At 43.3% G+C, this 16106-nt stretch overlaps 1 protein-coding gene across 1 annotated transcript in view; it reads left to right on the forward strand.

Annotated features, from left to right (window-relative positions):
• The window catches only part of LOC106582018 (inactive phospholipase C-like protein 2), a 52529-nt gene extending 36835 nt beyond the window's left edge, over nucleotides 1-15694 (forward strand). The window contains exons 3-6 of the mRNA XM_082962577.1: nucleotides 984-1187; nucleotides 6649-6724; nucleotides 11186-11295; nucleotides 14113-15694. Of these exons, the coding sequence (XP_082818703.1) occupies nucleotides 984-1187; nucleotides 6649-6724; nucleotides 11186-11295; nucleotides 14113-14319 (597 nt within the window). The 3' untranslated portion in view covers nucleotides 14320-15694. The remainder of the gene's footprint in view (nucleotides 1-983; nucleotides 1188-6648; nucleotides 6725-11185; nucleotides 11296-14112) is intronic.
• The last annotated feature ends 412 nt before the right edge of the window (nucleotides 15695-16106 follow it).

Genomic DNA, 16106 nt, shown 5'->3' on the forward strand with positions numbered 1-16106 from the left:
AACGTTAAAGAAATGATGTAGATCCAGAAAGTAAACAGCATAGTTGGTCAATTTCCTCAACAACTAAGAGCTTTGAAGCACGAGGCACTTCACTACTGTTTTGCTGCCCTGGCTACCACGCTGTGAACAGCGTGAAGTGAACCCATGCATATGTGCAGATACAGTCCGAGAGTGACGTGTTGCATCTCTCTCATCTCAATATCCTAGCCTATTCATTGATGATAGGCCCTGCTTTACTGAAGTTGAGACATTGCAGGCCAAGAAATTGCGAGATATTGCATTGCGAGATAGAGCTTTTGATTGCCGATAAATAGCCTAGGCCAAGTGCACAGTTCTGACTCTGTCTGCCTGTTGGTCGACCTGCCTGTACTGTGCCCCTCCCCTCTCTCTCCGTCCCTCGTTAGCTCACTATGAAAGATGCAAGTGTTTTCGGAAGTACAGCAACTCATCAGTCTCCTCCATTCCCAAAATACTCAATCTTAGGAGTCGATTCCTAGTGGAATTGAATCTGGACACTCAGAAATGGGAGTCGACACGTTATTTTGAAGTCTACTCTCCACCACTACGTCATTGTCGTTAACAGTTGGAAAAATGGCTGAGAAAGGCAAGCGACAGCAGCGAAGTCCTGTATGGCAATACTTTGAGAAGGAAATGCAAACATTGCGAGGTGGAATTGAGGTACATTAATGCTTAACCATCTGAAAGGGACGCACCGTGAGACCCAAACCGTTGCTGGCAGCAGCACATCTGCATTGTGAATTCACATGGAATTTGATGAATGTTTCTTATCGTTTTAACAAAATTGTTTAATTTGTCACGTCCCTAGTCTGCAGTACAATATTCTGCATCTTGTCCATTTATGAAAGCTTGAGTTGTTTTTTATCTTCCACTTTGTCCAGTGATCTTTGTCTTCAATACAATAACATGCTAAGTCTTTAGTTCATCATCAGGACACCAACCCAAGCGTTCATGTTCCTTTGCAGAATGCCATAGTGCCCTTCAAGGAACTGTGTGGCCTCTCGGCGGTGGCCAACCTGAAGCAGTGCATCCTGGCCCTGTCCTCCCGGCTGACGGGGGCTGACAACAACCCCCTCCTGGTGTTCAACCTCAAGGACCAGTACCCCACCATGGAGCCCCAGGGCCAGCTACCAGATGTCCTGAAGAAGGTGGTCACCACCTATGACATGGTGAGTACAGGAGGACTTTTGTTTGAACAGTATCATGTTTGGTTTTTTTTCTTTGTTTTATAAGGTTAGTTGATAGAGGACGTTCTTTTTTTTAGGACCAGGACCTGAAATCTGGGATTTTAGACCACTACTAATGTGCTGGTTGTAAAAACAACCTCAAAACACCTAGAAAATGAGTTTGACTCTAATCAAGTCAAGAGGAGGGTTTAGTGGGATTTGAATGGTAACATGGGGGTAAGAGGGTTAGGTAGTAGGGCAGGGGTGGGTTGTTTTTATGAAGTCATTTAATCAATGTTGACAATGGACTGAAGTTATATAATTAACCAATAAGGCATGAGGGGCTGTTGTATATGGCCAATATACCACGGCTATGGGCTGTTCTTATGCACGACACATCGCAGAGTGCCTGGATACAGACCTTAGCCGTGGTATACTGGCCATATACCACAAACTCCCGAGGTGCCTTATTGCTATTATAAACTGGTTACCAACGTAATTAGAACAGCAAAAATAACTGTTTTGTCATACCCATGGTATACGTTCTCGTATACCACGGCTGTCAGCCAATCAGCATTCAGGGCTGGAAACACCCAGTTTATAATGTGTCATTGAGGCTATTTCAATACAGACCTATTACGCCTTACACCTCACCGTAATCAATGTACCTTAATAATACAAGAGTGTTATAGAATTACCTTTGTCCCCCATTTTGAATATTTCATTACTTATCTACTGTATTTGCTACAATACAGCCAGTAAGATAAAAACAACATGAAAGCTCTGCTAGGTTATCCAACGTGGCCATGGAAAAACACTTTAGGAGCATCTGATATTTCATCCTCAAATCTAGCATATTTCCTCTGAATATGTATTGAATACGCTTTAAAATATTCATACTTTGATATTTATATTTGACACCAGCTGTTTTCTGTGTCAGACATGTTTGCAGTGTGCTGTGCACAAAGCATAAATCCTGGAGAAGTATTGGTGAAGCTTATTATTCACTGTAGAACACAGGTCAAAGGCTACAGACTGCATTAGTACACCATTAGCATAGCATTGCATGTAATTTACCTAATGTATTCATAATGTCTCATTCTCTTGACTTTAGAACCCCCACACAGAGCATGAAGGTAATGTGCAAACTAACCTGCCAACGGATGAGTAGTGTAACTTTACTCAAAAGTGTCTCTCATTGAGAGTCATGGGCAGGCGTCAGTGAAGTTTGGATCATGAGTTAAGTGTTAGACAATGACTCTTGTGTGTCCTCAGCAATTCTGATGAAAATATGAAGTGAAAGAAGATCAAGTCGTGTACATTTTATGTAGAAGGACTGAGAAGCTCAGTTTGGGTGACTTTTTAAAAAGACATTCTACTCCAAAATGAATAAATACAATTACGCTGACATGCCCCCTGCCTGTGCTTCTCACAGAAACCACTTCATGTTACATTTTATTCCCCCAACATTTTCCCTGGTTGCCACTATTCTTGCTCAACCAAATACAGTTGAAGTCATAAGTTTACATAAACCTTAGCCAAATACATTTAAACTGTTTTTCACAATTTCTGACATTTAATCCTAGTAAAAATTCCCTGTCTTATGTCAGTTAGGATCACCACTTTATTTTAAGAATGTGAAATGTCAGAATAATAGTAGAGAATGATTTATTTCAGCTTTTATTTCTGTCTTCACATTCCTAGTGGGTCAGAAGTTTACATACACTCAGTTAGTATTTGGTAGCATTGCCTTTAAATTGTTTAACTTAGGTCAAACGTTTTGGGTAGCCTTCCACAAGTACGGTGGATTTTAGCCCATTCCTCCTGACAGAGCTGGTGTAACTGAGTCAGGTTTGTAGGCCTCCTTGCTCGCACACAATTTTTCAGTTCAGCCCACAAATGTTCTATAGGATTGAGGTCAGGGCTTTGTGATGGCCACTCCAATACCTTGACTTTGTTGTCCTTAATTGCCACAACTTTGGAAGTATGCTTGGGGTCATTGTCCATTTGGAAGACCCATTTGTAACCAAGCTTTAACTTCCTGACTGATGTCTTGAGATGTTGCTTCAATATATCCACATAGTCTTCCTCCTCATGATGCCATCTATTTTGTGAAGTGCACCAGTCCCTCCTGGAGGAAAGAGCCCCTACAACATGATGCTGCCACCCCCGTGCTTCACAGTTGGGATGGTGTTCTTCGGTTCGCAAGTCTCCCCCTTTTTCCTCCAAACATAACGATGGTCATTATGGCTAAACAGTTCTATTTTTGTTTCATCAGACCAGTGGACATTTCTACAAAAAGTACTATCTTTGTCCCCATGTGCAGTTGCAAACCGTCTGGCTTTTTTATGGCAGTTTTGGAGCAGTTCTTCCTTACTGAGTGGCCTTTCAGGTTATGTCGGCATAGGACTCATTTTACTGTGGATATAGATACCCTTCTACCTGTTTCCTCCAGCATCTTCACAAGGTCCTTTGTTGTTGTTCTGGGATTGATTTGCATTTTTCGCACCAAAGTACGTTCATGTCTAGGAGACAGAACGCATCTCCTTCCTGAGCGGTATGACTGCTGCGTGGTCCCATGGTGCTTATACTTGGGTACTATTGTTTGTACAGATGAACGTGGTACCTTCAGGTGTTTGGAAATTGCTCCCAAAGATGAACCAGACTTGTAGAGGTCTACAATTTTTTTTTTCTGAGGTCTTGGCTGATTTTCTTTTGATTTTTACATGATGTCAAGCAAAGAGGCACTGAGTTTGAAGGTACACCTCCAATTGACTCAAATGATGTCAATTAGCCTATCAGAAGCTTCTAAATGACATCATTTTCTGGAATTTTCCAAGCTGTTTAAAGGCACAGTCAACTCAGTGTGTGAACTTCTGACCCACTGGAATTGTGATACAGTGAATTATAAGTGAAATAATCTGTCTGTAAACAATTGTTGGAAACATTACTTGTCATGCACAAAGTAGATGTCCTAACCGACTTGCCAGACCTATAGTTTAACAAGAAATTTGTGGAGTGGTTGAAAAATGAGTTTTAATGACTCCAACATAAGTGTATGTAAACTTCTGACTTCAACTGTATGTAATCTGTCTCATCACAATTTAGGTCACTCCAAGTTACCCTACAATTGACCCGTGTTACGTTTGGTCCACTCTCCCAGTGCACTCGAGGTGAATTGCGGAGCGGTATCGTGCTCAACCATGCCGCTGCTAAAAACTCTGGGTTTAAAATGGTGCATTTCAGAAATAAATAAGTATGAATGGAAAGCCGGGATCCACCTCTTTTTAACAAATGCCATTTAAAACTTTGATTTTCCCCCACTATTGAATTAAGAATTGTTGTGCATTGACTGCTTGTCAGATTGCACGTTTCCGTCCCTGTGGCACTCATAACTTGAATGCGCTTTCAGATGAACATTTCTCTCATAGAACACACAACGTCAAGCCGACTAGGTAAATAGATATACACAATTCTACTATGGGGTTGTCTGGTTTTTCTATTCATTACTTGTTTTATTTGCAGAGGAAAAGTAAATGTGGACTCTTCCAGGATCATCACAGTGCTCCTCTGCAGAAATTATCTTTAATTGAATGTGCTGTTCTTCGTGTTGTAAATGTATTGTGTCGATTTTTCTAGAAAAAATGTAGGGAAGTACCAATGTGTCACAAAGTACTAGTTTGTTAATGATAACTATTACCATTTTGAAGCCTTGTAAAACACTCCCAGTAGCACCACTAAATACACAAATCACCACAGCTAGTCTTTAGCGAGCAAAGCCAGCGTTGAGTTCAGCCACTTACCTCTCAATCCACTATAAATATCTCCCCGTGTTGCTGTGTCTGTCACCCAAGGCTGTAATTTCTTCACCCATTAGTAAAGTAATCAGTGTGCCTGACAGCCTCCAGCCCTGTTATTGCAGCTGTGGACTGTCACAAACACCCCACACGCCTCCCTCAGCTTAGTCACGACGTGTTACACTCATCACAGACTGTAGGAATGCTCTGGATTGCCATCATAAAACTAGGTTTGATGCCCACCTCAAATATATAGGCCATATTGTTAATTGTCAGGGCTTTGAAATAATTGTATAAATCACTCCTAATATTCAAATTGATGTATCACCAAAGAACATATTCTAATTGGTTTATTTCCTAATATCCCCACTTGGGTGTAGAGGGCTGGAGTCACTGTTTGAGTTCTCCATTTTCACTGCCTGAAGTGGAACGCCCAGCCCAGCAGTCCACCATGGACAAGCTGTCACAGACACACAGTCACAGTGCTGCTGATCCCCTTAGCTCCTGTCACATCGCTCTCAATGCTCCTAAGTAGGTACTCTCTTCTTTCTCACTGGCTGGGAATCTGGCACAGCAACAGGGATCGATCTCGGGGGCATGTTGTTGGGTCACTGGCCGACCGTCAGAGATTGACTTGGCAACTGGAGCTCTGCTGAAACAGCTGCCCACGCTCCCCACCCCAAGCCCCCCGCCCGGTCTGCCTTGGCCATGGAACAAGACCGCCTGTTTTTATTATGTGACCTTGCAGTGCTCTTAAGTCACTGAGGGAATGTACAAGTCAATTACGCCAGAGCAGAGAATATAAAGCCCAACACCCGTACCACTAATTGAAACGGAAGGCTGCCGTAATTGTGTCATCTCGCCCCAGAATCGCATTAAGAAGCCTATTCTAATTTTACATGTTATATCATTTCCTTCAGATGATCGTATTAATTGCACTCCGAGAGACGGTAATAAGGGAGAAAGATCCAGATGGTCGTATCCGTGTGTACGTCTCCTGGGTCGTGCAGTGGGTATTTACCAGGATCCATGACAGTAAACACACGCGTCATTAACCTCCCGAAATACCCCCGATGCACCAGGGATGTATTTTGGGGTGTTTTATTTTTTGGCCAGGCATTAGAAGTGCAAATGGGCCTCTATATGTGACCAGAGCCACCATGACAGTTTCAACACAGTCATGGACGGCAGAAGAGTGTGCACTCAATTAAGACAGGGAGCTAAATTTAGCGGTCCGCTATCCAGCTGTGATGCCACAGATAAGGCTGTGTTACGCCTCTGAACAAGACCTCTCCTATTTACAACGGATTGCTGTAATAAACAATAATAACCTACTCTTGAAATCACATGTTTCAGACCAACTCTGAAACAGGACTGGAGCGTCATATTTTATAATGGTAACATGCAATGCCCTAGTTGTCTTGCAAATTTCAATAACATACACGAATACACTCTCCTCCCTCTGTTTTTTACCGTGCCTCAGCACAACTCCCGCTGCTTGGCCCTCTATCTCTGTAATAAGGGCCTAGGCTCCTTTCTCCCCCGCACTGAATACATACTCTGCAAAAACAAAACAAATGAAGATTGCTCACTACCGCAGGATGCCAGGCTGCTGTAAAGGGAAAAAGAGGTTGAACTGGACTGTCTGCTTTCTCCTCTCCTGACAGATGATCCAGACCAGCAAGGCTCTGCTGGAGAACTCTGAGGGAGCCTACGACCGAATACTGCTAACCCAGAAAGCAGGTAAGAGAGGGAAAGAGATGACTAAAGAGCGATGTTTAGCATGAAAGCCCATTTCTCTGCAAAGATCCACTGTCTCTCAGATCTTCCCATCTTCCTTTCATATACAATCACCCCCCTGTCTGAAGTATGCCATAGAGAGCAGCAGCTAACAAAAAATATGGACTGATTATGCCGGCCCTGTTACATAAGTTATTAACATTTGATTCATGCTCATTTCTGTGACCCGGCTGCTTTGAAACGCTGCTTTGGTTCTGCCTGGTTTTTGATGATTCTCACGGCGTCGGCCTTGCTGCTCCTCTAATTAGGAGGGTTGCAGCTGAGGTGGTAAACACCCAGGTTCTGAACAGAACAACATCAAAGACTGGCAAGCGGCTGCTGTCTCTTTTTATACCCGGTTTCCAACAGGAACCGCACCGCTACAAGACGTGCAGAATGAGATCAAGCCCATCTAATAACAATTGAAAGGGAATAATTTACCAGAATGGATAAAAATACGTTTTTTTTTTTTTTTTGTCTGAGCAATTGATTGGAAAATTATTGATCTCATTGTTAGAATTCTGCGTTTGCACTTTGATATGAATATTGCAGCTTGTGTGCTCTTGCAATTTTATTATATCTGTGCGCTTAGCACTGTTTATCCCGCTCCTCTGGTGAGAGTCTCTGTGAGAATAGCCTTCTGGCCCTGCATAATGTGTTGACTTGACTTGGACAGGGGCAGTGTTAATCCATTCTGCTCTGGGGCGTGGGGGATCGGAAGGAGCTTGGAGCCTTGATAGGGTGATTGGCAGCTCATCAATGGAACACGCTGGCAGAGATCTCACTCCAAGGTTGGGAGAGTCTTGGCTTGAGAATCTTTCAGAATCTTCCTTCCCCCATTATGAGGGGAACTCGACAAGGTGGATTTTTCCAGAAAGAGCTCTAGTGGTGCAAACTCTGCAAAACCAAATTGTGTGCTTTAAAAGCAGCATAAAATTGACCTGTAGATTTACTACAGTACAAATAAAATCATATTCAGTGACGGGATCATTTAGACGTCTGTCTTTAATCTAATGCAGCGCATTTCAGCAACGTTTCCCATCTAAGCATTGTTTATGTTTCATTCATCATGGAGTAACTTGCTTGGAGTGCCGAGTGAGGAAAAACAGGCCATCGTTCCGGGGGCTGGGATTTATTGGTTTCCAGATGGATGACACATAAAATATTCATAGTCTGTTGTCTTGGCTCATCAAGGGGGTGGACGAGTGTCTTCTTTAACTGAGGTGTGTGTCGCAAATCAATGGCTTCTTGCCGTCATCTCCTCTTCTTAGTATTCATCACAACACCAACATGACCTGCCTTCAAGCTGCTGCCCGAGACATTAGCCGTTGGTAGTCTGAGAGTTAAGATGTGAACTGCCTAAAGGAACGGTGCTGAAAGAGACAACAAAAACATCTCTTACTCTAGGCAGAAGGGCCATACGGAATTGGGCTCACTTTTGGTGCTCGTAAGATCTATAGTATTACAGTATATTGTGTCCATAGTCTGAAAACATTCCTCTTCAAAGTTGATATGAACCCATCACACTTTGTCAATGTATGGTTATTTTCCTCTAGTCTTTGAAATGTCTATGAAAATGAACCTGAAAGTAACTAGGGATGGGCACACGTACACAGTACTCGATTTTAAAGTTTGCGTTTACTAATTACTCGAATACAAGTACTCAATTCACAAATGCGACTATTTATTATGTTACATTTATAAGCACTGACATTTCAAACTCGGGTAAGGTGTGTGTTCTTTGAGGAGTATATGAAGTGCATTGGACATGTTTTAAGTTGGGTTTTCAGTTGTGTATCTGAACAACCAGCATAGCGCAAACTTTTTTTTGCCTTCAGCACTGTTTCACGCTAACATGTGAGTACTCAATTATTTCCATGAGTACTCAAATACAGAAATTCTTTCAAATTGTACCTAACTAGGCCACTCAGTTAAGCCAAAACGATAGGCTTGTGAAGGTAGGAAATGCTTCATGAATTTGTATTATTTTATTAGTTAATACGGGCACACATGACAACTAAACAGGTTAAACATGGACTTCCACATTGGCTGCCCAAGGCCTTTGGTTACTACCAGGCACCATATCAAATCTACTGGGCTGGATTCAACCACCAACATTTTGCAAAATAGGACACAGCAAATGGTAAACTAAGCAACGAGAAATTCATGTTATAATTTCATCTATACGTATTGTGAGTGTGAGTGGAAAATGGGTCAATACAAACTGTATTCCCTCCGGACAGTGAGCAGAACATTCCAGCAACAGCTACTGGAGTTCTGTGTAATCCATCATAACCACTCAGAGAGAGCAACCCGCCTCAAAAGACCCCCTGGGTAACAATAAACAAAGCTCACTACTTACTGTCTGAAGTGCACAGATCAAATGCAATACTTGACATTCACACAGGTACCAAATAACATCTGGGACAACTCAATAGCTGAACGAAAGACACCTAGTCTGGACAGAGTAATGCTTATAACAGATCCCACCTAGGTTAACTTTTACAAACTGCCTAGAAAACAAGCTAAAATGTGGAACATAAGATGAATGGAAAAACCCCATTACAGTAATGACCTATGGCCATTAAATACAGTAGGTGATATTCTACAGGGTCAAATGCATCATCTATTCAGGAGGATTGGGGACAATCCATCAATGTGTTGCTTTTGCGATTTCAATCCATTATTAATAAAGCTAGTAAACAGGCAGATCATCTTTTATAACATATGTACACGTATGCCACCGTTTGATACCAACAGGGATTTAGCCTCGGCTACAATACAGTTTGGGGAAACGGTTTCATGAATATTTCCTGTGACTGGGCACTGTGGTCCAAGTTCATTGTACTGACAGTTATTGAGCTCCAGGTATCCGAGGGAAAAAAATTACACCATCTAAAGAAGCTTACCCCTGATGTATTGTCATTGGCCACGGCAAACCCCTTTCCTACCTGCCGCTCGGTTATGGACTGTCAAAGGTGACTGAGAACCTTTGGTGGCTCCATACAGTCTCTGTCAGCGAGCATAAGCTTGCCGAGAATTGAGTTTGAAAGGGCTTGCTCAGAATGACAGAATTAGTGCCCCGCCACACACCCCCAACTCTACACTGCGTTGCTAAGCAACCCCTGCTGAGAGTTGGTTGTGTGTGTGTGTGTGTGTGCGTCCAGCACAGTCATGCTTCATGAGTACAACAACAGTGACTGTAGTTACAGCAGCACAGCACCTGAGGGTGGGGGATAATCATTCCGGAATCATTACGATGTTTCACAGTGAACAAAATCAAAAAGGCTGGGAGTAACAGATTATTAGCACAGTGTATGGTCCAATTTTAAAAAAAAATCTATGCCCTACGCATTCTCTGTAAGAGAATACAATACTAGCCTCAGCCAGGGCCTAATTTGTGAACATTTCTTTGGCCGTTTTCTCAGTCTCGACTCTTCATCTAGGTCAGGTATGTGCTAACTGCTGGAGTGCCAATATCACAGACCTCCTCAGAATCATCATCAACATCCATCCAACCCACCGTATATCTCATATGTACGGTATGTGGTGTTGCCATGGAAACAACACCAACAGGGCTGGGAACCGACCCAGAGCTGATAGAGCGCCGCGATAGATCTGAGCATGCTCAGTCTGACCGTTTCAGCGTGTGTGTGTGTGTGTGTGTGTGTGTGTGTGTGTGTGTGTGCCATCAGCTGAGTCTGGTGAAGCTATTAGTAGTATACCAAGCTCCCGTTACCGAGCACCTTAACGGCCAGACCCTCAGCTGTTGCTCTTATGTTGTGGACTGCAACCTGACTCAAATCAAACACACGGCAATGTTCGTCTGTGTATCCTAACGGAGAGCCCCACTCCGTCAGAGAGAGAGAGAGGAGGAAAGAGGGGAAGGAGAGGAGGAAGGGAGCTCCTCGCCTTGATGCTAATCCACAGTGAGGGGATGTCATGTCTGCCCTGCCCTGCCCAGGCTAGTCTTGCTCTCTCTTTCTCTCACACTCTCAAGAGAAGATGTCTCTCACTCCATCTTGACCTCACCAGCTTTGCTTCCGTCCTCATGTTGTCTGCTGGGCAGCTGTTTTCAGACTAGTGTAATTTTTATAGACCATGAAAACAAAAACTGAACCAGGTAGTTCTAGTGCTGTATGCACACTGAGAGACTGACAAAGAGACTTGAATACTTAACGTATGATCATCTAATGTGTGTTTGTGTTTTATCATTGTCTCACATGTCAAGAATGAAACCAAATGTGTGGAGGCTTTAACTTAAGGCTTTTCCCATAGTGCTGACACTGACCTAACCCCAATTGGCATTTCATGCAAACCTAGCATATAAATGCATTGAACATTGTACGTCAATGCTAGGCTCTGGGACAAATGTGTGTGAATACAGAGTGTAACACTCGTGTCCCCTGACCCCTCTCTCCCCAGCGATGGAGTTCCATGAGAACCTCCATGACATGGCGGTGAAGGAGGGCCTGAAGGGCAGGAAGCTGGCCAAGGCTGTGGAGAGCTTCACCTGGAACATAACCATCCTCAAGGTAACGATAATGATCACCTAGTTTGAGTAATTTGTTTTTGCAATCTTTTTTTGTGACAGTTTTTATCTTTTGTTTAATCTATTTTAGCTACCAGTAAACCGTATAAAACCATTGCGTATAAATCGATCTGTGGACACCGTAGATCAAAATGGTTTGCATGAAGAGGTAGGCCTGAGTCTCAGACACAGGAGTGTCTCATCTCGCCTGTATGAAGCAGGATGTGACATCTGACACCTCTTGCAGCAGGGATGTCCCTCCTACCATTTTAATTCGCTCTTCCGACTGTCAACTCCTGTCTGAAGCCTACAGTGCCCTCGGAAAGTATTCAGACCCCTTGACCTTTTTCACATTCGTCAGCAATCTACACACAATACCCCATAATGACAAAGTGAAAACAGGTTTTTAGAAATGTTTGCAAATTTATAAAAAATGAAAAACAGATACCTTATTTTCACAAGTATTCAGACCCTTTGCTATGAGACTCAAAATTGAGCTCAGGTGCATCCTGTTTCCATTGATCATCCTTGAGATGTTTCTACTCCTTGATTTGGAGTCCACCTGTGGTAAATTCAATTGATTGGACATGATTTAGAAAAGCACACCTGTCTATATAAGGTCCCACAGTTGACAGTGCATGTCAGAGCAAAAACCAAGCCATGAGGTCGAAGGAATTGTCCGTAGAGCTCCGAGACAGGATTGTGTCGAAGCAGAGATCTGGGGAAGGGTACCAAAACATTTCTGCAGCATTGAAGGTCCCCAAGAACACAGTAGCTTCCCTCATTCTTAAATGGAAGAAGTTTGGAACCACCATGACTGTTCTTAGCGCTGGCCGCCCGGCCAACTGAGCATTCAGGGAAGAAGGGCCTTGGTCAGAACCCGATGGTCACTCTGACAGTGCTCTAGAGTTTGTCTGTGGAGATGGGAGAACCTTCCAGAAGGACAACCATCTCTGCAGCACTCCACCAATCAGGCCTTTATGGTAGTGGCCAGACAGAAGCCACTCCTCAAAAAAAGGAAATAACAGCCCGTTTGCCAAAAGGCCCTTAACGAAGCTCAGACCATGAGAAACAAGATTCTCTGGTCTGATGAAACCAATACTGAACTCTTTGGCTTGAATGCAAAGGGTCACGTCTGGAGGAAACCTGGCACCATCCCTACGGTGAAGCATGGTGGTGGCAGCATAATGCTGTGGGGGTGTTTTTCAGCGATGGACTGGGAGACTAGTCAGGATCGTTGCAAAGATGAACGGAGCAAAGTACAGAGATCCTTGATAAAAACCTGCTCCAGAGCGCTCAGACTGGGGCAAAGGTTCACCTTCCAACAGGACAACGACCCTAAGCACACAGCCAAGACAATGCAGGAGTGGCTTCGGGACAAGTCTCTGAATGTCCTTGAGTTGCCCAGACTTGAAGCTGATCTAACGTCTCTGGAGAGACCTGAAAATAGCTGTGCATCAACGCTTCCCATCCAACCTGACAGAGCTTGAGAGGATCTGCAGAGAAGAATGGGAGAAACTCCCCAAATACAGGTATGCCAAGCTTGTACCGTCATACCCAAGAAGCCTCGAGGCTGTAATTGCTGCCAAAGGCGCTTCAACAAAGTACTGAGTAATGGGTCTGAATACTTATGGAAATGTGATATTTCAAAAATAATGAATAGATTAACAAAAAATACTTTGTCATAGATGGACAATATTAAAATGAGATGAAAGGCGAGTTCCTAACGAGTTCAGGAAGCCAAGCTAGAGCTCTGAGAGATGTTCAAAGCAATGAGGGCAGCCATTTTGATCAAGAGAGACCTTTAGAAACTTTGCACATTTTCTCTAACACTAAATATACAAATATGTATTTTACAGTTATAAGGAAGGTGAAATCTTAATAGTTTTGAAAAAAAATTCATTTCAAGCCTTATTCATACAGTTTTGTTGAATAGGAAATCTGTGTACTTGAGCTTGTGTCCTCAAAAGTGACTACACCTCTGCAATGTAACTATTTTTACCAGAAAGGTGAGAGTTTAATCTTGGAGAATGCAGCATTACTAGTTATTGTTTATCTCATGATAAATAATACGTTTTTGGGATTACGTAGATTACATTTTCTATTACATTTAGTTACATGTAAGCGGTTTAACTTAATGTTTGTTTTATTGAGGACAGGCGTAGGCAATGAATTTAAATTCAAGAAACTACTTCCGAGCAAACACTTCAGAGATTCTGATTCCACAATGCAGTTGAGCTTCACTAAATGAGGAAAAACAGTTTGTTTACAGAAGGGACATAAGGTAGCTAGGTTTAAATTGACATTTGTTTTTCAGCTGCAGCGCGGTGGAATAAGAGCCTATGTCTGAGTTAGATTGTACACACTCAGTCTGATGTATTTGTCTTCATGCCGTTCATTTAATCCCTGTCTCAATACAAGGGGTAATTATCGAGGAATGACCTTCCGCATATTTATTTGTAATATTTGCATGCATTAATTGCATGCTCACCTCATGAGCGTTTGGGCTCATCATTTATACATGGTCCCCGGGAAATTGAGTTGGTGCCTGGTGAGTGTTTGGCTACGCTGCATAATTCATTATACACAGAAGCAGCGGTTACGCTCTGTGGGCGTTGGGGAGATGTAGGACTCCAATGTCTGACCGCATACAACTAAGATTAAACAGTTAGTACCACACTACTCTCTCGCTTTGTGACCTTTTTAAGGTATTATTGGTTTCACCCTTTGACTTTCTGTTTAAACTGGAGATTGAAGTTGTTGATACATGCTCCATTGTCTCTATATTGCCATTCCTGTCATGTCCCTGCATCCCCTCCAGGGCCAGGCGGACCTGCTGAAACACGCAAAGAGTGAGGTCCAGGAGAACCTGAAGCAGATCCACTATGCCGCCCTCACCTGTAACCTCAGTAAGGACGGGCCATCAGGGAGCACGGCAGGCTCCGAGTCCAGGACCCGACCACGCAGCCTGGACGCCATCCCCGAGAAAGCCACGGGGGAGGACGAGCTCTCTGAGGAGGACAACTGAAGGCTTACACCCTAAACACTTCATACCTCCAAGCCCCTTGCCCTACCCTAGTGGCATACATAAATCTCCTTACCGCATTCCCACACAAACCCAACTACAGTTTAACTGTTCTAGTGCCGTTGCCACACAACTATTCTTATTCCAGCGCCGTATACAGCCATTCCATTCCCACCCCAGTCCCACTCAAACCTCCCTTTGCTTAACCCGGTACCACACAAAAAGCCCTTAACCCTTCCTGCCCACCTCAACGTTCAACAGCAAGATGTTGCGGGTCAACTAGGAGGGCCACGTGAACTTGCAGCCACGGGACAGTCTTAAAGCAGTGACCTACTGTAGAGACAGTGCACTTATTTACAGGCAGACCCCAGGGTCTGACCCTAGGAGAGCCACTCTGAACAGTCCAAGGATTTCTTAAGCACAATTTACGGGTTTCTGACCAACCAGAAACTAGAGCTGTGAATGTAATAGGAAACAGGAAGAGGAAGGGAGGAAAAGGGAGGAGAGAGCTGTTTACAATAATGAACTTGTTCATGTTTTTGTCTGCCAAAATAGTATGTGTATATATGGAGTTCTGTTACTTTTTTTCCAACGTGCTTCATTTTATTATTGTATTCTTGAGAAATAAGATTTATTTTGTAAAGGAAATGGCTCGTCCATGGGAAAAAAAAGTATTTTATTTGTCTGTGCAGATGTGAAATTGAGGTGTCCTTTACACTTTCCCACTGGAGAGTTCCTTTGTCGAGACAGAGGGACGGATAGAGACTTTAAACCTCAGTGTGTGGTCCAAGGGTGGCAGTCGAGTCTCAAGCACTACCAGCAACTGCTTTGGGAAGGAACCATGGAGAGAGTAACGCCTACGTTTTGGTGTCATTTCACCATTCCATGTGAGAGGGTTGAGTGGGATGTACAAAGTAATAATAGCTTCTCAACCTGTCCTGGTAACAAACTAGCACCCTATTCATGAACACGGTTTCATATATGACTGTGCCTCATATATGATTGCTACAAATCAGTCAACAAAGGGGATGGATGGTGAGGAAAGAGACGCTCTTCCTCACATCCATCCATCTTTCCCCCACCAGTTGCTTCTAGTTTTGTATTTGTCCGCTGTTCATTCTCTCCACAGTGCTGAAACAGTGTTGCTCCTAGTCAACTTTAGCCACCCACCACTACCTCTGGATCTCACCACCAGTGTTTTAACTGGGCCCACACTGGGACAAAAAGTCATTCATGAACTTCAGTGTCGTGACAGTTGTATTTATAACTGTTGTTAACCATTTTTACAGATGGAGGGGGGAAAAAGTTGAACTGAATACCGGTTTTGCTCTTATCTGTTAATTCCCGAAACCTTCAGAATAAACTACGTCAAATCGTTTATGGTGTCTGGTGTCAGAATCAATGACAGACCGTATGAACATTCATTAACATTCTACAGTGTGCTGTTTTCTGTTGTATTAATGGTATTACTGTTTAAGGGCAGACAGAGACTGCAGGGTCTGGATATCCCAACCATCACATGAAGCTGCTGGAGGAACTGAAGGATCTCTATAGATTAGTTTACAGTGTGCTGATAGGAGTGGAAAGAGCCTTGGGATATCTAGCGAACCACAGATGTGTCTGGCACATGTTCCAGATATATACACACACACACACAGCTGATAACCCATGCAAACACACACAGACAATATTTTTTGTCACGATATTTGTTTTTCCCTGATAGACCACTGTGTTGTGGTGGTCACTTGTCGTCACAGAAAACAAGCACCCCAACACATCACAGGACAAAG

This window comes from Salmo salar, chromosome 02 (genome assembly GCF_965601325.2).
Source record: "Salmo salar chromosome 02, fSalSal1, whole genome shotgun sequence".
Lineage (NCBI taxonomy): Eukaryota > Metazoa > Chordata > Actinopteri > Salmoniformes > Salmonidae > Salmo > Salmo salar.